The sequence below is a fragment of the Crocodylus siamensis genome, chromosome 9, assembly GCF_052110815.1.
Source record: "Crocodylus siamensis isolate JL-2025a chromosome 9, ASM5211081v1, whole genome shotgun sequence".
Lineage (NCBI taxonomy): Eukaryota > Metazoa > Chordata > Crocodylia > Crocodylidae > Crocodylus > Crocodylus siamensis.
The window spans coordinates 9,379,947-9,400,935 of NC_143403.1; the positions used below are offsets into that span (position 1 = coordinate 9,379,947).

A 20,989-nucleotide genomic window follows, 5' to 3' on the forward strand; every position below is an offset into this window, starting at 1 on the left:
TTGGAAGCCAAGACAGAAAATTTGGCCCTAATTGCAACTTCATTTGTTATCTTATTTCCCCAGTCATTTGCCCAAGGAATTTCACATTAGATGCAACATACAGTTTTCAGTGAGGTCCAAGGTCACACAGTCAGTAGTAGCTCAACCCTGATTATTACCTAGAATCCTCCTAGCTCCCAGTCATTTATCTAGGCACTACACCAGTCCCCTTCAAGTAAAGCGCAGTACAAGGGTTGTCATTTGCTCACTGTTGGGATGTGCCTGTTCTTTGTTCTTTTCATAAAGAAGAGAGAAGCAAAGAGAAGTTCTTGAACTCCCAGACAAGGTATTATATATATTCTGAGAAGTGGATAGGGTAAGGAGATTGAAATACCTTTAAAAACACTAGATGTATTTAAAAATATTAGGAGAAAGAAACGTTGCATTGCATTATAAAACACTGCACAAAAGCACAGGAATAGAATGGTACACAGGCAAGAAATCACATGACTTAGTGTAACTTACAGAGAATATATTTAACTCCTTTGTGCTCAGTATTATTGACAAGCATTCTGTTCAGGTGATTGATATCTTAAATGCATATGAATGGGAACCCTACATCACCAGCAACTGAATACACTATGGAAATACTTGTGCACTGAGTGCAAGTAAATGTAGCAAATGCATACTAGCAAGCATAAAAGAATCTGCAAAAGCTACAATAAGAGGAGAGACGAAAACTTAATTGAGGAAAACATATTTTAGCATGTTGCTTAATCTTTTCCAAACAGACTACGGCAGTCTGTGGCTTCACACTAAAAGCCCTTAACTTTTGCACGCTTTTAATGTGTGATGCACTCAGACTTCTCTGCATTTTAGAATTCAAGTATTTTTCTGATGAAATAACCCACTAAGTATATATAAGGTTGTGCCAGTTAAAAAGGGTTTGTGTAGTTGAACAGGAATGTCACGTTCACACTGTTTTGCGTATGCATCACATAATAGCCTGTTTTATATAGGCCATAAGACCTTTTCAAGTAGGGCTCTAAATGAATAATGTACTACAGAGAGTTGCGGGTGGCATAACATAAAGCAGAAGAGAAGCTCCAGCATCATGTTATCAGGGATGGATCCTCTAGGTCTCTTTTAAAATTTTTTCATTATATATAACACTCTAAAAAAAAAAATGCCATAAACATACCAGGCCAGAAATTCCATTTTTTTTTTCATGATACTATTTTTCTATTTTCTTCCCCTCTTACTCTTAGTAGCATCAGTAGGACTTCAGATACTTGTGTAAACCATTTAGCAATGGAAGCAGAGTGGAGAATAGCAAATCATTTCAGTAACTTCTTTTCTATAGATGCTAATTTGAATTGTGCAGTCTGGCTCACAACCATCTCTGTTCCCTGGGCAGACCAAGGCAAGAGACAGACAAAACTAATTTACAGAATCAGGAAGACTGAAAAAGTCCCATATCTTCATACCATTGCAAATTAAAGGTGTACACCAGTTTATCTTGCACCTCTCATCACCTTTCCCAACTATAAAATACTTTACTTCAGTATTGTAAAAACGTGTTTCTTGGAAAAAAACTGGGCCCTTTACTTGCATTTCACTCTTATACCAATGTAGAAAAGCTCAATTTTTTTCCATGGAACAGTGAACATTTATACAATCATTAAAAGCTCATCCTGCACCATATTTTTTTCTCCTTCTCAGTTTTAATACATTTTTATAATTGCATCGAGGATATTCTAACCCTGTTTTTAGTGCAACGATAAAATTTATGAACCGTGACAAACGTATCATATCAAAGACCACCCGAAGAATAACAATGTGCATGTCAATAGAAGAAGCCTGAGCTTCTGCTTCATAGGATTATTTTTTAAAGAACTAGGATGAAAAATAGTTAACAAAATTTTACCCTGATCATAATGAAATGGTAACAAGATAACACATTCCCCCGCCCAAAAAAGAAATGCAAAACACTGGTGTTGCTATCAAATCCACACAGACCATGCTGTATAGACCAATTTAGAAGCAGTACGATTTCAAATAAGGAAAATCAAGTGTTGCATATTTCACTGATGCTATCAGCACGCTTTCCTGAATAGCAAACGTCATATCTACTTACTTTGCAGCCCTTCCTGCACAATTCACACTTCTATGATCAATTTTCTGTGTAAATTTTATATGATCTTAACCCTCCCCACCACTACAGCATTGGAGTGCCTGCTGTTTGTTTGTTTTTTAGTCAGTCAGGGACATCATGTATAGTATGCATAAGCTATAACAGATAAAGCAATAAAGCCCCTCCAAAAAATGAACTGTGTTTTCCACATCCTGCTATTGATAAGATGTACATGTAAACATGGGATCTCCCAAGAGTGCATGTGAGGACTATAAAAGTTGATACATTCAAAATAAGTTAAAAACAAATATATTCTAATGATGCAGAACGTGGGGAGGGGGAAGGAGGGAAGGTGCAAAGAACATGTGTGTGTGCATGTTCCTGGAATTTATCATGTATTTCCTTTCTGCAACACCTCATTTTTTAAATACAACATCATGAAAGCAAAAGGGGGGTGGGGGGAGCGGAGGGAGGTACCAGAATACAGTAAGGTCCTAGATTCACATTTCCCATCCATTTAAATTATTACTTCACCTTTTCTGCATAAGGAAAAAAAAACCCAGATAAGGTCCAATAAAGAAGTGCAGGTAATCTACACAATTTTTAAACAGTTATTGTGACAAAATGGATTGAATAGGTATTCTAGATACAAGAATACATAAATGAAATGCATCCCACTGGAAAAGCTTTTTGCTCACATTGTCATTTACAGCTTCTGAATTAATAGACCAAGAAAGGCACCACAGGCACCAACAAAATGCAGTAAAACCATTGGCAGCGAGTGGTGTCTCAAAGTTTAATTCCCCCGGGGAGAAAAGGACACTGCCTAATCTGTATTCAGTCCTGACATTGTCCACATCTGATATGGAACATTAGCTACTAACTCTCTCAATAGACTAGTGTCCTTCAGTTTATATTACTTTATGTTAATAGTAGAAAAATTACACACAACATCATTTATCATTGTTACACTGTACTATACATCCCATAGCTTATTTTAATATATTTATTTACCCCTAAGAGGTAGACACTTTTAAATACACACACACACATATATATATAAAGATAAACCTGTAGAAACAATCAGCATAAAGCGTTAAAAGAAAAATAACTGGGATCTCCCACTCTAAGATACTTGTTAAACTGCATACCTAAGCTAGTGAAGGATACAATAGCTTTTGTCTGAAAGTGCCATATTTGGATGTGCTATAAATCTTAAAGAATTGGTCCGTGACATAATGTTGCATCTTAATTATAATATATATTTTGCATCCCCATCCTATTCCACCAGCAGTGGCAGCTTTGTAGTTCTGCTTTTACATTCTTAATGTTCCCCTAGCTATCTGCCATTACAACATTTAACCTATCACTTCTGCGGGTGGGATCACTTTTTAATTTTTTTTTTTAAGGTTATGCCAAAGCAGTTCTGTGCATCTTACAACAGGTGTTATCTTGTGTTTCAGCTTTTATTTTCTGGATCAAACTGCACATCTACAAGCATCTAAACTCTAGTCTGTTTGAAGATGTTTCTGCAGTCAATGCTGTTTGCTTGGGGCGGGGGGCCGCGGGGAAGAAGTTTATCCTACATGAAATATATATTATTTGCTGTTTTGAAGACATTCTAAGCTATCAGTGAACTTACTAGTGGTGGGCCCATTTTTCAGGCACGGTGATTATGATAGTGTGGTCTGACTTCTTGCATAACATCTATCACATAATTTAATCTAGTCATTCCTCTACAAAGCTTTCTGTGGAGGTGCAAACATATTTAATTTTTTTTTAAAAATTCAACTTAATTTAAAGGTTTCAAGGAATGGAAAATCCCCCCAAATCTCTTAATTTTTCTAACAGTTTGCTGTTGATAAAAATAACAGAAATGCATGTTATTTCCAGTCAGTATTTGCCTAATTTCAATCATCCCTTCAATTGTGTTCCTTTTCAAGCTTCTCCTTGTTTAAGATACTCTGTAGACACTTACTAAAAGAAATTTTTTGCTGGCTCTGTAATAATTACGCTGGTTTAGTGGAAGCTAAATTAAGCATCTGTCAACACTACAAATAATTTCTGAGTTGAGCACTGATTTGAATTTCTTTTCGTTTTAATGATTACCAAAGTTGTTGGGGGGGGGGGTTTAAATCACCTAAATCTTGTATGCTTCTAGCTATCTCTCTTTAAAGAAAAAGAGGTTAATATAGGCTGTGTATAGATGAAATGAGGGGCATGTGTGCACAACACGTTAAAGCAGGTTAAATGCTTTTGCACCACTTTAATGGTGTTGGTGTTCCCACGGGTTGGTGGCGTATTGCGCATTAATTCCAGCCACTCTTGCGAATTCAGCAGCATAATGTGCCTTATATGACTTGGGGCGCACGTTAGTTTGCTGCCCTACAGCTATGGAGCAAAGCACTGGGCTCCGTGCAGCTCACGGGCTCTGCAGGAAGCCCATGCAGACCCGTGCAGGCAGCCTGGCAGCAGCCCGGGAAGACAGGCTCCGACCAAGAAAAGAAAAAAAAAAGCTGAGAGCCTGATCTCCACCACTTGTCTCCCAGAGCCTGCCTGAGCTGTGCGGGGGCCTGATGGTTCCCTCTGTGGTTGTGGTGCCCCCCAGGACCACCCAAGCTGGGTGGCTGCAGGCGGGTGCAACCGGGTGGTGGCCACCACAGAGGGAAACGCCAGCCCAGGGACCGCTCCACCCACCAGCAGCTCGCCCTCCCCTCCCTTTCCCACCGCTGGTAAGTTCGGGTGTGTGCACAACATGGGGGTTTAAAGGGCCCTAAATTGAACTGCTGTTTTTAAAAACCCACCACTTCAATTTAGGACCCTCGTTTCATCTACGCATGCCCAGAGTTATAAAAAAGACAGTGATTTTTTTAAGTTTGTGTGTTTCAATAGCTTTATTAAACAAGTATTTCAAATATGTCCCCCCAGTAAATTCAGCTCATCCTAGTCTGACATCCTATCTGCTATTATAACACGTTAGGAAATCACGACCAAGGCTTTCTTGTGATGAGAATGGCTAGGAGCACAGGTAACACAACAGTTAAGCCTCTTTCACCATTGAAGATAAGTAGTGGCTGGCTCATTACACCGATTTGACTTGGTCAAAATTTCCACTTCACTTCAGTCTGCCTGAGTACAGGGTTTAAAATTTGGCAAGGCTTATTAATTGTAAAATGGGAAGAAAAAGTATATTTCTTTCTAATCTTTCTTTTACACTGTCTTAAACTGAAAACAAATGTTCAACCTTGGGATTTTACCTACAACTCATTTCGAGTTTGAAGATAGCTAAACAGTCCAAGCTGGGTACTACTACCTGTTCATATAAGTATATTTTAATGCATGAACACCAAAAGATAGGAAGGAGCCACAAACATATCCATAAGGAACTCGTGTGTGTGTTTATATGTATATAACACCAGCTATTCAATTAACTTGGGCAATTATCCTTTGAATTTCAGCTTCAGCAGTGTAAAAAATAAAGAACGAAATAAAATAGGGCTTCTCAACCATACTACTGTGCTGAGAAAGCACGATTCATAGCCCAATGTGGATGTAAAATACTGGCTTAAGGAACTGGCCATGGGGTACAAGGGCAATGGGTGCTCTAGGAATACAATGGTGGTTACATAGGTTAGCTACACAGCAAGGCTTGCTCACTCATTCATTTAGGTCATCTGCTGACCTGCACGCCACTGAGGAAAAGGCAACAGCTGTTTCAAGTATCACTGATAAGAATGATGGAAGTGAATTAAACCACAGATGGAGTCCAGCACCTGAAGGGACTAGGCTGGTAAGCCACAGCCTTTGCCTGAGAAATACGCTTAAACGCTACCATATGGAGCACTAACAGAAGACAGAGTGGGACTAAAGCTCTTGAGTATCATGCTATCAACACAAAAAAATTAAGTATCATATTATTGATAACTATAACAAAAAGACTGTCTGCCTAAGCATTTTATATTTAGCATTCATAAAGTCCCAAATTAGTGGAAATGCATTCATTAGAGAAGAACTAGACACAATCAGATTTCTGCTCTAGCTGGAGGATACCATTCAAATAAAATTTAATGTAAAATAAGTTCAGAGGAAAACAGAAGTTACAGATGGAATAGACCTATTAGAAGCAGAAGCACATCCCTTGGAACAATGCATTTGCCAGACTGAAGATGCATCAGCTATTAAGCTGATACTACACTTTGTGTTAGCCGAATGGCCAAGAAACAACAAGCAAGTCATTTTTATTTGAACCTAAACCTACAGTATAGCTGCAGGAATAAAAATGCATTTTTTGCAGTTGAACCATCCAACAGTACAAACCAGAATGGACTTTCAGTTTCATTTCCAAATGAAAGCTTATAGTTATTTATTCCATAACTAGTACATTAGTTACATTTATTCCCATATAATAAATAGTAGGGCTGTGTGAAGCTTCAGTCACTGATTCTATTTGGAGGAGATTCGGCCCAATTCGGTGGCTAAATCTCTGAATCGAATCAGGAGACCCGTTAATCTCTCCAAATCAAATTGGAAGCCTCCGATCCACTTCCAGGTCCATTTCCAAGCACACGGGGGACTGCCCCCCACACTCCCATGGGAAGCTCCATCTGCCTCACCATCTCAGCATTTACGAGCTGCGCCTGGTACCTTGAGGTGCGTAGGAAAAACATGAAACTGCACCTATGGCCAAATCACTGATTCTCCAAATTCAGATTTGGCTGAGTCAAATTGGGACAGTGATCCTAATCACTGTCCCCCAAACTGGGCTGAATCCGAACCAAATCAAATCAAATGCTGCCCGCTTCACACACCCCTAGTAATTAGGGGTTGGACTAGATGATCTCCTGAGGTCCCTTCCAACCCTAATTTTCTATGATTCTATTAAATAAGCCACTGTGTTTATATGGGAAGTAAACTTTACCAGTTGAACATTCAATAACACTACTTGGAAAGGTTTTTGGGCAGTTTCTGCTTAATAAGAGAAGGCAGAAAGCAGTTTAAGATTATGTGCAAAAATCTTTCAAGGGAAAATAATTCAACGTCCAAGTGCCAGGGGTGCACATTTTGTCCAAACCCAGTTCCAACCCTAAAGCAAAGTTCTGTTCTCATTAGCTATGATGTAAATTGTGAGCAGCTTCTTTACTTTACTGGAGTCACTCTGGGATCACTGAGAGCTGAATTTGGCCTTAAACTTCTTGTTTCATCGTCTGGTTATGCCTTTTTATAACGTGGATGTGATGGACCAAAACGGATGAGGAAGGGTTCCATTTCATTCGGTATCGCAGGGACATTTTGCTACAGTAATTTATACTATTAGATGAGGCTGCTAAAAAAATGGTTTTGTAAACCTACATACTGGTTCAGAAAAAGTAAAATTCTTACTAACTGTCCATTCAGATTCATGGATTTTAATGTCAAAATACTTTCAGATTAGCCAAATCAGATTTCCTGTGTAACAAGGGCCATTGAATATTATCCAGTTACCCCTCTATCTAGTCCAGTAGTTTGCCTACTGTGTAATTTACAGAAAAGTATCTATTTAAAACACCGAATATCTTCTTAACACTTGTATTACAATATGTGTGTAAAACAAATATATTATACTTTAGCTCAAGGAAGGGGAAAAAAAACAAAACTACTGACTGCTTGAGTACATCCTCTAAGCAGTGACTCCAGAATGAAAGCAGACTGCCTGCCAATAGTGAATAGCTCCACATTAGGCTATTTATAGCTTTCTAATAATTGTGAATGGGAAGGAGATCTATTTCAGGGAGATGAGTAGATCTATCCATTTCAGGATGTGTTTTACTATTTTTAGTTTAATTTAATAACAGCCTTATCTTGGAGCAGTGTTGAGCAATGCCCAGTGACATAAATGGAAGTGCTGGGTGGTCTCCATCCCTTAGGAACAGACCTTCAAGTCCATAATTTTCATCTAACTTCACCTTCTATAACATGTTTCATTTGTTTTTCTTCAGACAGTAACTCCTGGCCCCAGGACGAGGACAGACTATTTTCTACAGCATTCCTCCTCATCTGAGAGGAGAGCAGAGAGAGGTGATGCCAACTGAAACACTAATGCCGGGGTGAGCAATTAAAAATAGTTACCAAAAAAAACCCAATCGTGATGGGAAGATGGGGGAAACACAGCAGCAGAAAAGAGGGAGATCCAGAGGGAAGTTAAGAGGGAGAAAAAGATTGTGAAGGGGAATGAAGAAGAAACGTAACACGGAGGCTGACCCTTCGGTGCTGGAAAATCTCACAGCCCGGTTAACAGAAGTATGAACTTTTGCACCAGGTGAGAAGCTGCCTTGCGGAGGTTTGGCTTTGAAGAGGAAGGACTGCAGAGAGGAAAGGCCAAGAACCGACCAAGAACAAAAGGACAGGTGGGAGTGGAGGGGGAAGAGAACGTAAGAAAGGGGAGAGAAAGCTGTCTCTCTCTTTTGACTTAAAATAGCGTCTGTGTGCGAGGGAGACACACTTTGTTTCAGTTCTTGCTTGTGGGGCTGCCTTTCTGAACTTTGAAAGCCGCCGCTATTAAAAAGAAAACAAAACCAAACGAGAAGCTGTTCCTGAACTGGGAAGCCTGCCGTGGCTGGGCATGAGTGTTTCTCTCCTTAGTAGGTGAGAAGTGCTGCTGCCTGAACATGAGAATTACTGCTGCTATTATTTTACTTAGCATTACTGCCGGCAAAGGACATTTCATCTTACTTCGCTTCATTCTGGACAGCCAGTCATACTCGCTTATTGTTTTTACTTTTATACAGTATTATTGAATTAGTTTTTATGGCTGTTATTTCTCAATTAGTGTATTCCCTTCAGGCATCTAAAGCCTCTGATGTTTAGTTTCTTTCCAGATGAAACCACCATTGCCATCTGTAAGTCTTTAGGCCTTTCTTTTATGTCAACCATCCTTGCCACTATCCCATATTGCGGGTTCTCCCTTGCCCAGCTTGTCTGGCGTAATCACTAAGAGTCGCAATGGGCCCTGACTTAAACTTTGGCTCGATAGCCCTACAGCTGAGTTCCCCTCCATCTTGTGCTTGCTGCTTTGAATCTTGGCCTCAGACCTACTTGTTTAGCTTTTCCTTGAAGTTAGCATACATTTTCTTTTTTTTTCATTGACTGCCAAGTGTTTATAGCACAGCTGAGTTCAAGTGATGGACTGATCCATGGCAGCCATCTTGCATTACTCTGGTTTCACATTCGGCTGTCGTTTCTTCAGGCAACAGCAAGACAGTATATCAAAAGGTGCCTTTACTGCCATAGAGCTGCCTGCATAATAATCATTGGTGCCCTCTGCTCTAAGCATAAGTAAAAACATGGTAATCACAGATACAGTTCTGTGCTAACTGGCAGCAAATGATGCTCCACTGACAACAACCATGGTAAGATGGCACATAGGGGCTTCTCCACGGGATCCACTTAATCTCCAGAAAAGCAGATAAGCATCTTAGATTTCTTAAAGAGTATGGAATAAAATGCATAAGAAAAGAAACAAATGACAAATCGTGTCTATATGATGTCAAAATGTTAAACTGTCTTAATGACTCACAACACACAAATTCCAAACCAACATGACTCAAAACTCTGCAAGTTAGTACACTTCCAATGCACATGCTAACACAGCCTGCATGCAGCACACCTCACAGAGTACAGCATCTCTCATGCACCCCAATATCAGCAGCATTATATAGATGACCATGCACAGGTCAGCTGAACGACAGATTATTTTCCTCACAAGGAAATATGGTGAATTGGTGAAAACCCTTGTAAAGTCTACAGTGGCAGCTCCCAAGCATTATTGTTTTTTGTACCACTCCATGTTTTAAACATTGCTTGAAATACCAGAAATCGCATGCATATTTCTGCTTTGTGTACATGTATTTGAAGCTCTAATGCTGTTACCTTCAATTTGTATGGCTTCATAGTAGTGTTTTGGATTTGCCTGATGGACATTGCCTGGGGGAATGTAGAAGAGAGAAGGGGTTTGACTAGGAAGAACAGAGGTGAGATTCAGGTAATTGGGAGGGGGTGGTATATAAGAGGACACAAGGGGCATCTAAAGCTGGCAGGTGGGGCCGAGGTATCAGGGTACCAGATAGCTGTAGCTCTAATTTATCCTTGATTCCAAGGCTTCAGGTTCTGAGTTGCCTCTCAGCTGGAGACCTCAGAAAGTCTTCCACCATGTCTCCTCCTGTTCTGGTCCGTGGACTCGCAACCCCAGCTCAATAAAGAGATTCTGCAGACTTTCTTCATGGGACTGTGCTGTGATTCAGAGTCCTCCCCACTTTTTATATAACTGGATGCCAGCCTCTTTGATTCACTCCCTTTGGATTCAGGGGGTGGCGGTGGGCAGGACGGCCGGGGGGTGGGGCGGGGGGAAGAAGGGGAATTTTAAACCCTCCTTGGGGGTAGACAAAGCTTCATGCCCCACTGGTCTCTCACTCAGTGCCCATCCTTGGGAACCTCTCAGCCTCTTCTGCAGTTCCTTTCTCTAGGCTGTCTTCCCTCTCTTCCCTTCTACAAGTTACCTGGGTTTCACCATGTTAAGGATGGAGCTACGTGATACCTCTGGTCCCATTCCCCTACTACAGTTCTGCTCCCTTAAATAGTCATGGAAGAGGGACTGGCCCCAACCAAGCCTTAACAGAGAAGACCCTCCCTGTTACACTACAGCTCTTCCAATCAGCTCACATATCACCCAAGATATGTATATCACAGTGTGGAAACCCCTGCTGCAAGTAGTGCAAACTACAAACCATTTTCTCGGCTGGAATGGAGAAGTGAATGGAGATCTCATAGCACTCCTGGGTCCACTTACTGAAAGCTGGCTAGGCATTAATGAAACGCAAAAGCAGAATTACCCAGCTCAATGGCTGAACACCAAATTTCAGCTATAGTTAAATGTGTATTCTAAGTGCATTATGACTAGCAAAAGAAATAAGAAAAAAAGGAAATTAAAGGCTATTCTGGGTTATCCATAACTAGAATAAGCTGCTGGTTGCCATCCAAATGGCCAAGCTTCGAATGTTTTAATGTCTTCTAGAAAAAATATTAGCTTTTCTTTGCAATCTAGTTGCTGAGTTAAACTTTTGGAAGCAGGACTACACTTGGAGGAACAAAAATAAGTAAATAACTCTGATCTTCTGCCAGGATCTGGGAGAGTAGTGATAACTGTAGCACACTTCCAGTAACTGTATAACCATTGGTTTAACCTAACTAGATTACCACTTAGATTAAAACTTGCCACCACAGTTAATATGTTATTTGAAAGTGTTTGACACCTTTGCACAGTAACTTCTATGGTGCTGAACAGTTCAGGTATTCTTCATAGATTAATCAGCTTTATTTTTATTCTAGGAAATATTTCAAGAAGATGTAATAATCTCTGTGTTTCTTGGCCATGAAACATAAAAAAGAATATTGATCACTTCATAGTTATTAGAGAACACAGAAGGAAATGTCATCTGATATTTGGAAAGTTAGCAGTTGCCTGACATTTTTCCACTGGGAACATAGTGCAGAAATGGGCTTTGCAATATACTGTCATTCAAAAAGATATCTTTTTTGCATCTTCTCCTCCACTTCAGTAGTCTGCATTTCATTTCCGTCATGTCAAGAGAGGATCTCTCTTGAGAAAGGATTGTAAATCTATGTGGATAAGAAGAATATCCACAAGTTATCATAGTTACAACAATAACACTGGGGGCAGGGATACTGAACCTCAGGATTCAGGTCTCACACTGCTCTCTAACTACTAGAGCGCAGGACAAGACCTAATGTTTTGGGACAGATTATCTCACATCTGCTCCTTGGTTTTAAACTTCTGATCCATTGAGTCAGTTCATATATTGCTATGCTTCTAACTTTATAGGAAAAATGTCATATTTTTGAAAATATTGTTCTTAATTCATTCCTTTCAATTCTCCCAATAATGTCATATTTTTGAAAATATTGTTCTTAATTCATTCCTTTCAATTCTCTCAATAAACTAGAAATCAATGCCCAACTGCTGAATTTTACAATGTTCTACATGTGCCCCCCCTCCCCAGGCAAAGTGGCTTCAGTGTCACTTATGCATAGCACTACCCAACATGCATATGCAGTCAATGTAACTGCATATGCATAGTAAATCTGCAACTGAGACTTGAAATCTTGCACATACATTTATTCACCCCAAGTTTATAAAAAAAAACCCCAATCACTGCTTTTCTTTTCTTGCCAATGTAGTTCTTTTCTATTGAAAAGTTCCTAGCCTGTCTTCCATGTTTTCTTATTAATTATGCATCTTTATAATTATCTAAATAAGATATACACAGACAGCACAAGCTTTCATGAAACCAAATTCATTTCATCAAATACCAACATTACAAACCATCGCAGCAACAATATGCATACACCTAGAACCCTTCTGGCCAAATTTCGGTTTTATGTTAAGGCCAAGAAAACTGACCAAATTCAGTGGCTTGCTGTAACAATTAAGGGTGACTCTCTCCCATGAGCGCCGCATGCCCCGGATGGTGGAGGGCACAGCGAGCCCCCACAGGTGGCAGTGGCGCTGTCAGTGGTGGGAGCATGGCGGTAGTAAGTGGGGAGCTCCTGCAGACAGCTGCGGCACTGTTGGCGGTGGTTGGGGGGCTGGTGAGCACCGACCAGCGGTTGGCAACCACCTGCAGATGCTGCTGGCTGCCAGCAGCAATCGCGGACTACCCACAGACACTGCTGGCAGTGTCAGTGGCAAAGGAGGTGGGGGGGTGAGTGGCAACCACTTGCAGGTGCCAACAGCAGTGTCAGTGGTGCTTTTTTGCAGGAGGCGCATGTGCACCTGGGTTTACCCCCCTACACGTTGCCAATGCTCTCTCCAGATTGGAAAATAAATCTTCAGCACCTTTCTTCATTGGAAGGTCTGGCCAGAGAGTACATATAGCCACCTGTTCACCAGTCAAATATCCACAAGAATCTCAAACTCCTGGAAAACGTGCGTTAGGCGGGAGCCCAATTAAAGAGTTTCCTGCACCCTGCCCCTCCATGCAATGGAATTGATATGCTGGGGCGCAAAGCTGGGAAGCAGGCAGCTGCCCAGGGCAGGGGAATGTTTCCAAGCCCCTGTCCCAATCTGCTGATCAGGGTGCAGGGCTGAGAGGCAGCTGCCCTAGAGGTGGGCAGCTCTCCCCACCCACCCGGACCCCAGGCCTGACCTCGGTAGCCCCTGCTAGTCCAGGGCCAGCACCTGAGGAAGCCTTGAGCTCTGCCTGGCTGCTGTAGGGAGGCAGTAGCAGCCCTGCACTGGACTGTTCCTGACAGGCGCACGTGTAAACATGCTCCCAGGGAAAGCTTACTGCACTTTATTTTACTGTGCAGTAAACTTAAAGCGCATTAATAGCATGTGTAGATGCACCCAGGGAGAACATTCACTAACTTTAATATGCAGGATATGGCTCATAATAGTTCCCTGGTTGACCACCACGCAGGAACTTCAATAGAACAAGTTACATTTTAACTGGAATTGTAACTTGCACATCATAATACACTGAAACAACTGAGTACATCCAGTTACCACCAGCATTTAATGGAAGCTGATAGAAGTCATCAAGCTTCTCAGAGGGGAGCTTAGCAGCACATACAATCCAGGCCTGAAATTCTTATTTTTATGAACTACTTTTATTAGGCCAGAAAAAGGTTCACACGGCATTATTTACCCTGCACAAATATAAGCTATTTCTTTCATCAGGGCTACATACTGTCTAGAGGGGATTCCCAAAGTGACAGATTCTGTCACAAAGTACAGTGAGAAAAATTTGAAGTGTACCACAGAGTTCCCTGCAATATAATTTGCAATGTTTTTTAGACACACACGCGCATGCACACACACACACACTACACTGTAAATCAACTATCAGCTTTTACAGTACTGAAGTGTTCTTGCCTAATTAGTTACTGGGGTAATGCATCGCCATTTCAGCTGTTTCAGTTTGTGTCATCACAGCTCTCTCACACTCTACATAGTTTCTGAAGATATGAGTGGGGGAGACATGGTACCAACTGAAGGTAAACGCAACCTACCTTTTGTTATTGAGTTACATGAATTTTCATTATGAAACAAAAAGACCACAGCAGACTACAAGGATGAGTTACAAAGGCATGTTCAACTTAACTTACCAGTGCTGGGCATGTAATGTGCCCTTTATAGCTGAAGTTTATTTTAACACATTATCAAGACAATGCAGAATTAGGGACTGGCATAAAACAGAGCATGGAGTTTAGTTATAAATTAATGTAGGCAGGCTGAACTTCAATTATGAAATGAATATGAACCTTAAAAATTATCTGTCTTTATGAAAGAAATACACATTTCAATGTACAACTTTTTGGGGACCTCTTACTGAAAAGGGCACATTGTTACAAAATTTAGAACTGATGTAGCTAATGAAAATACTGTAGGGATGGATCACGTTATTTATGTAGCATGATAAAACACGAAACATGGATATATTTGGGTCAGTGGGTTGAAGAGTGGACATATTTTGCCTTGCTCTCAAGTAAGCTTTCTAGCTAAATCAAGGGGCAACGCAGATGGGCCTTCGTGGGCACTGTGCCCACTCTCTTAATGGACAAATGGAGTAAACACTACTGTTAGGAGAAATATAAAGCGAAACATAGAAAAGGATACAAAAAGATCCCAGAGGCAGGACTTGGATTTCAAATTTAGTTATCCCTTAATGAAATCACTCACACGCAAACCATCCAACAACAACAATATGAATAAGTTTCCTATAGAAAAATGGAAAAAGGACACTAGAGTTAAACAAAAGAAATATCCCTGTGTATTGTTACCTTTCATCACAAATTCAGATTCAAGTAAAATCTTGTTCAGATTTTTTCTGACAAATTGTGAAGATATTTTCAAGGAGAAGGGAAGGGCAGTTTGTAGTCTTCAAACTTTTTTTGAGGTCTTAAATTAAATATTTTTTGTGGACATCTCTGAAACAGAAAGAGTACATGTTTGAATATGAACACTGACCAAAAAAGAAGGGAAAAGAGTATTCTGGTAGTCAAGAAACAGCTAATTAAAACCTAGAAATTCAAGCGTATGATCCAGGTTAAACACAGACCTTTGACCAGATGGGAAATCTGCACAAGCCCCATGAGTTATAACGTTATTAAAATATGTTTTTCTCCTAAGTCCCATATAAGAATACTAAACTGAAGTAAGTGCTTCAAATTTGGGTAAGCAGTTGTGTGTTGGACACAGAGACCTAAGGAAAAAATATGAGTAGAAATTAACTTTCTCCTCCAAACAAGGGACCAAAATCAGTTTTATAAGGAAATGCAAGTCTCAATGTTACCTCTCTCTTTGCCAACATCACTTATTTTAAAAACCATAAGCAAAGCACTCTATGATGCCGTGAACTGGTAGAAGCACATATTCCCTTTTCCATCTGTCTCCACCTACCTTAGCAGCATTCATCATTTCTTGTTACATAGTCAAACTTCAACTCTAGTCATACCACCGTGATTTCCTTTAAATAAACACTAGCCAGTAAGTGGAAGAAAAACAATGTGATCCGCCTGCAAACTATTAGAAGCTCTCAGTCCACCTACACAAAGTGTAAGCTTCGAGTAAGTGACAGCAATTAGGTTCACAGACAGCAACAGGGTTTTTTTTTCTACAGTGTTCTGTAAATAAAAAATATACTATGACCTTAAAAGAAAATGCCAATAAATTGCATTCCTTTAATGTCAAAACCACAATTTCCTACCCCTTGAATGGAAATCACTTGCCAAGACTGTCGCAAGAGCATTGCATGTTGTATACATGATGCCCTATAATTGAGGGAGGGAGCTAGATGTACTGAATCAATGATGGTTTGATCCTCACGGTATGATCCTACAGCTCACTAAAGACAGATTAACTGCATTCCCCTGCAAAGATCCAGAGCAGTCACAGTTACCATGAACAGCCATACTCCGTGGAAGATAAGACGACTCAGGATATGAGGCTCTATGCTAAATACCAGCCAAATCAAAGTATTGTCTTCTGAGGACAGTTGAGCAAAATGGATCCAGAAAAGAAAATTAAAGGAGTGATCCCCCTTCTTTTTTTATACAATCACCTTCTATATTAGTTAGACAGGGAACCCTTTGCTTATGGAGGAAAAATTCTTAGAACATTGCCCCCAGTTCAATAAGATCAGCGCTGTTAGCAGAGTCCTACCTACGTGTGAAGGCCCACTGACTTCAGTTAGGCTTTAGGGCCGAAAGGAGGAAGATTCAGCTCATACTGTCTGTGGGTGAAGCACAGCAATATTGGCCTGGAAGAGGAAAGAAAAACTCAGGAAACATACAAGGTAGGGCTCTGCAAAGCTTTGGTTGCTGATTCGATTCAGAGGAGATTCGGCTCAATTTGGCGGCCGAATCCCTGAATCCGAATCGAATTGGGAGACTGATAAAAAGGTCTGGATCAATTCGAAGCACCCCCTGAGACCTGCACCTGCTCTCCCAGCTTTGTCAATGGCTGCCCCACCTGGAGCCAGCGTCCCAGCACTTAAAAAAAACTAAAATCCCACACTCAACGGCTGCTGCAGTGGCTGTCAGGGCCTCTGTGGGCTCGTGGCAGAGGCCCCCCATGCAGCACTGGGCACTGGGGAGGAACAGAGATTGCCCCCCTGCCTGGCAGTGGCCAGTGAGCACAGGGCATTTTTCCTTTTTTTTTTTTTTTTTTTTAAGTACCGGGGGGGCGCTGGGGCCAGGCAAGGCAGCCATTGATGGGGCTGAGAGAGTGGGGGGGTGGGAATGGAGCCTGTTCGATTTGAAGATTCAGCCAAATAGATTCAGAACAGTGATTTGAATCACCAAATTGAATCAATGTCCCCCGAATCGTCTGAATCCGAAGTGAATACTAGCCACTTTGCACGGGCCTAATCCTGGGCAGTTTCACTGAAAAACCACAGCTCCCTGTGGACAACTGCTACACAATGCAGCAGTACTCTGGTAGATGAGAGGCTGCAGAAACATAATGGGAAAAACCATGGTTCAGCTGAAGTCAACAACAATTTTCTTGACCTGACTTCAGGGTTTCACCTACTTCTTACATAAAACATTTAATATTATCTGTTTTATTTATTTATTTTCTTTTTCTGGAAGAAGCAGGACTATAACCTTGCCCATTTTGGATGGCAAGATTCATTCTCCCATTCCTAGGAAAATCAATATACTGGAAAAACGAACATTTTTCTAAAATGTCAACATAAAACTTCTTATTAACTACTCAAAGATTGAATGAAACCCAACTGAGTTACTTAATTTCATAATTTCAGAAATTTATTAAATGAAATACTGGAAGATTAGAAAATACTAGGAGATTTTTCCCAATGTATCTATCTTGTTTTTCAGCTGCCTAAAGTGTCATTTAATTGTGCTTTCAGTTTTTATGTAATAGTTAGAATACAATAGAGAAGTTGTAATAGAAGCAGGGAAAATAGTGAAGTGAGTATCTGGCTTCATGTAAAAATAAACAAAGCATACTCTTATGAAATACGAAAGCCAAGAATCACACGGTCTGAGTCTGGCAATAAAATAAATACAAAAGAATATTGTACTCTACAGTAAAATACCCAAGCAAATTTTATGCACACAAAGAAGCCACCCAAGAAGATTTTTAAGCCACATTTCCAGCAGACTTCCGTTAATATGCCTGCATATGTTTCTATGCACCCAGTTGCTGCTGAAAATTCCAACTTTTCATTTAATGTGGGGCATTTTAATGTGGTACGCCTAACTGTTTGAGCCATCTCCTAATAAATATAACGACATGTAGTCTTTGTGATTTAAAGTAAAGTATTTATTTTGAAAAAGCAAACTCCAGTAAAACAGCTTATAGATGAGTTGAATGTAATTTATTGTTGCTACTGTTTCCTTCCCATTTCCCTTATTCATCTCTCTCCAAAGAATTCTAGTGGCGTTCAGTCATCAGTAGGAAGGACCACATGGTCCTAGAAATAGTATTCAAATTCATGAAATAGTATAGAAATGTATGCTTAGTTCACTTTCTGCCTGTAGCATCTTAGTATTATCCAAGGCTGGATATGTATCTAAGTTCTGCTCCAGAAACAGAACATATATATGTATATATATATATATATATATATATATATATATAAACATATATATATGTATATATAAGCATATATAAAGAGAGAGAGAGAAATAGATACAGATGTATAAAGGGATGACAGTAGTTCAGTGGGATCCTCCATTTGACAAAGTTCATAGGCATATCAGCTGTGTAAATCATACTGCACTTTTTTTTTTAGACTAACAAAGTTTATAAGGACAAAATCTGTTAGTCCACCACAAACCACAAAAGATACAATCTTTATTCTAACAGCTGAAAAGAAGCTATACAGCAACCACAGGTTGGTCAAGACAAAATGAGCTCTGATAATGAGAGGCATATTGAATATTCTAGGAGTCAAGAGGCACTAACCAAGAAACCAAAACAAAATACGCTGAGAAAATTCACTGTCTTCATTAAACGGCTAGTGAAAAAGAGCCAAGCAAATTCAAACGGATTAATAAAGACAAGCTGATCAGAGTTCCTGGAGGCTGTAATGCTTTTCTTGTAAAAGGGTCCTTAATCTTTGCTGACCTGGAGTACTAATGGTCTACTACAAACTGATTAGGGAAAATACGAACACATTAACCTTATAGTGATGAAGCAATAAACATATCAGAATCTGTTCTTCGAGTAGAAGAGAGGTGGAGGAAAGGCAGAAGCCACAGTGAAAAAAAATAAATCTTGTTCTCATTTACACTATCACTTCATACGTTCTAAACAGATAAGGAGATAGAAAATGAGTAAGGATAGTATGTTGATGCTTTTTAAATCAGTGGGACATGTTGGGGAAACATCAGGACCCAAATTTCTTTAAGTTACTAGATCAAAGCATTACACCAATCGACACTCCATTCTGGGTGTGTATATATAATAAAACGTAATATATAGATGGTAGTCATTTAAAACTTACAGAATAAACCCTTAACAGAATCACTGTTTCTGTAATATGACACATACAAATTAAATAGTATACGCACTTCCAGACATCCTGTTGGATGGGATATGATTGCATTCTTGAAGTAAGATATAAACTGTTTAGTGTAGTTGCAGCAGGACTTGCGTGTCTTACATGGAGACTAGCATTTGTTACATGCACAAAGTACACTCCCGGCGGCGGGGCTGTGCTGTCCAGCTCCTATCGTCGGGCAGTACAGGGCTATTTCTGCCACGGCAGATTTGTGAGATGTGGGTGGGGGAGGTGCAATATGCTGTCACCCCCTCCAAGACAGCACTGAAGGCTGGTATCCCTCCCCCCCCCGCCCCAATTACATTGCCTGAAACTTTCCATTATAAGCTTCTTTTTCAGCAACTTTACAAAACTTTAAGAATTGAGGCTGAATGTTTTCCATGCATTATCAGCCTCAGATTCACTTTCCTGCAAAGGTTCAACAAAAATACTTGATCCGTCTCCGAGATCAGGACTAGGTTGTTTTAGAAGTGTGAAACGTTGCCTCTTTTTAAAAAAAGAAATCGCTGTACCTTCTGGCGTCTGAAACAGGAATTTGGGAGTCCAGCAAAGAGGGTTGTCCTGATGTTGCCAGTTGCCGGCTCCACGGTTTGGAAATTCCTTTGGAAGCTGCTTGGCTGCTAGGAGGCTTGTTGCTGAAATTTTGGGACATCTGATTTATACTTCGTCTACTCCAGTCCTGCACAGCTCCCATGACACTAAGCAGTCTCCACATTTCAGACCCTAATCAAATATGGGGCAAGAGAATAATGCTGCAGCTGTTGCTACTGCTGACTACCTTTTGACTTAGGGAAGGGTTTGCTAGGTGCTAGAACATGCTCAATTTTAGTCTCCGTTTCCCTGGGGCCTATTTAAAATTCCATGCGCCTCATGGATTATATTGGAGAACCAGGCCTTACGCAGCACGTAAGCCTGAATTCCTCCACTTACGAGTTCTAGAGTTGCAGAAAGAGAATCCGGGTGTCCGGTGCTCCTCTATAACCCTCCGAAAGTACAGCACAGTGTAGGGCCACAGGTGACTTCAACTAACTTTGCTCCACTAAATTCTGGGCTCCCAGTAGGCCAGTGTAGCTGTAGGCATAAGTTACTGCCTATGGGTTTCCCTACAGTTCAAATGGGACTCTGTGCATACTCCTCCCAGTCTTCAGCATGCTCCCTTACCAGCCTTGCCCCTATCGCTGCGTCCAGATGAGCGCAGACGTTTGGTTCCCTGGGGACAAGTAGCAGCGGCGCCCCTTGCACCACAGCTACTTCTCCCTTGGGAAGGTCAGTGCCATGCACGCTTCCGAGTGTGGCAAGTTACCCCAGGGATGGTAGGGGAGGCTGGGATCAGCACTGGGTTGGCCCCAGCAGCCTCACCTGGGGCAAGAGGGGCCTCCCAGGACTGCAATAGCAGCGATCCCGCCGAGCGGAGCCTGGCTGGCAGCCACAGCGCAGCTCCTGCTGGGCCTGGCTCCACTTTTCAGCGGCATGTGCTGCCTGTGCGCATGCTGCTCCAGGTTTTTTTCACCCTCTGGATATCCAGAGGGCAAAAACCCTGTGGGAAAAAAATAACAGAGCAGCGCGTGCACTTGCAGCGCGGAGAACATCCGACTGTGCAGTATGTGGCGCTGCAAACGCTTTTGCGGCACCACGTATCACACGGCCGCACTGGTCTGCAAGTGCCCTATATGTCCAAGTATAAGTGTATACTTGATACGTGCGCACACTCGCACTCTACAGTTATGAACAGAGATACTCAGAAGTTTGCATAAACCCGTTTAGCCTTTGGTTTTCACACGGTCTTTCCGTA

General features: G+C 41.0%; 1 protein-coding gene across 5 annotated transcripts in view; it reads right to left on the reverse strand.

The window, feature by feature from the left end:
• Positions 1–20,989, reverse strand: part of WWOX (WW domain containing oxidoreductase) — a 688,154-nt gene that overhangs the window by 260,196 nt on the left and 406,969 nt on the right. The window contains exon 9 of one of the 5 annotated variants that reach the window (XM_090063745.1): positions 10,019–10,072. The exons of the other annotated variants lie outside the window; for them this stretch is intronic. Within the exon in view, the coding sequence (XP_089919871.1) occupies positions 10,019–10,072 (54 nt within the window). The remainder of the gene's footprint in view (positions 1–10,018; positions 10,073–20,989) is intronic. 5 annotated transcript variants of the gene reach the window in all.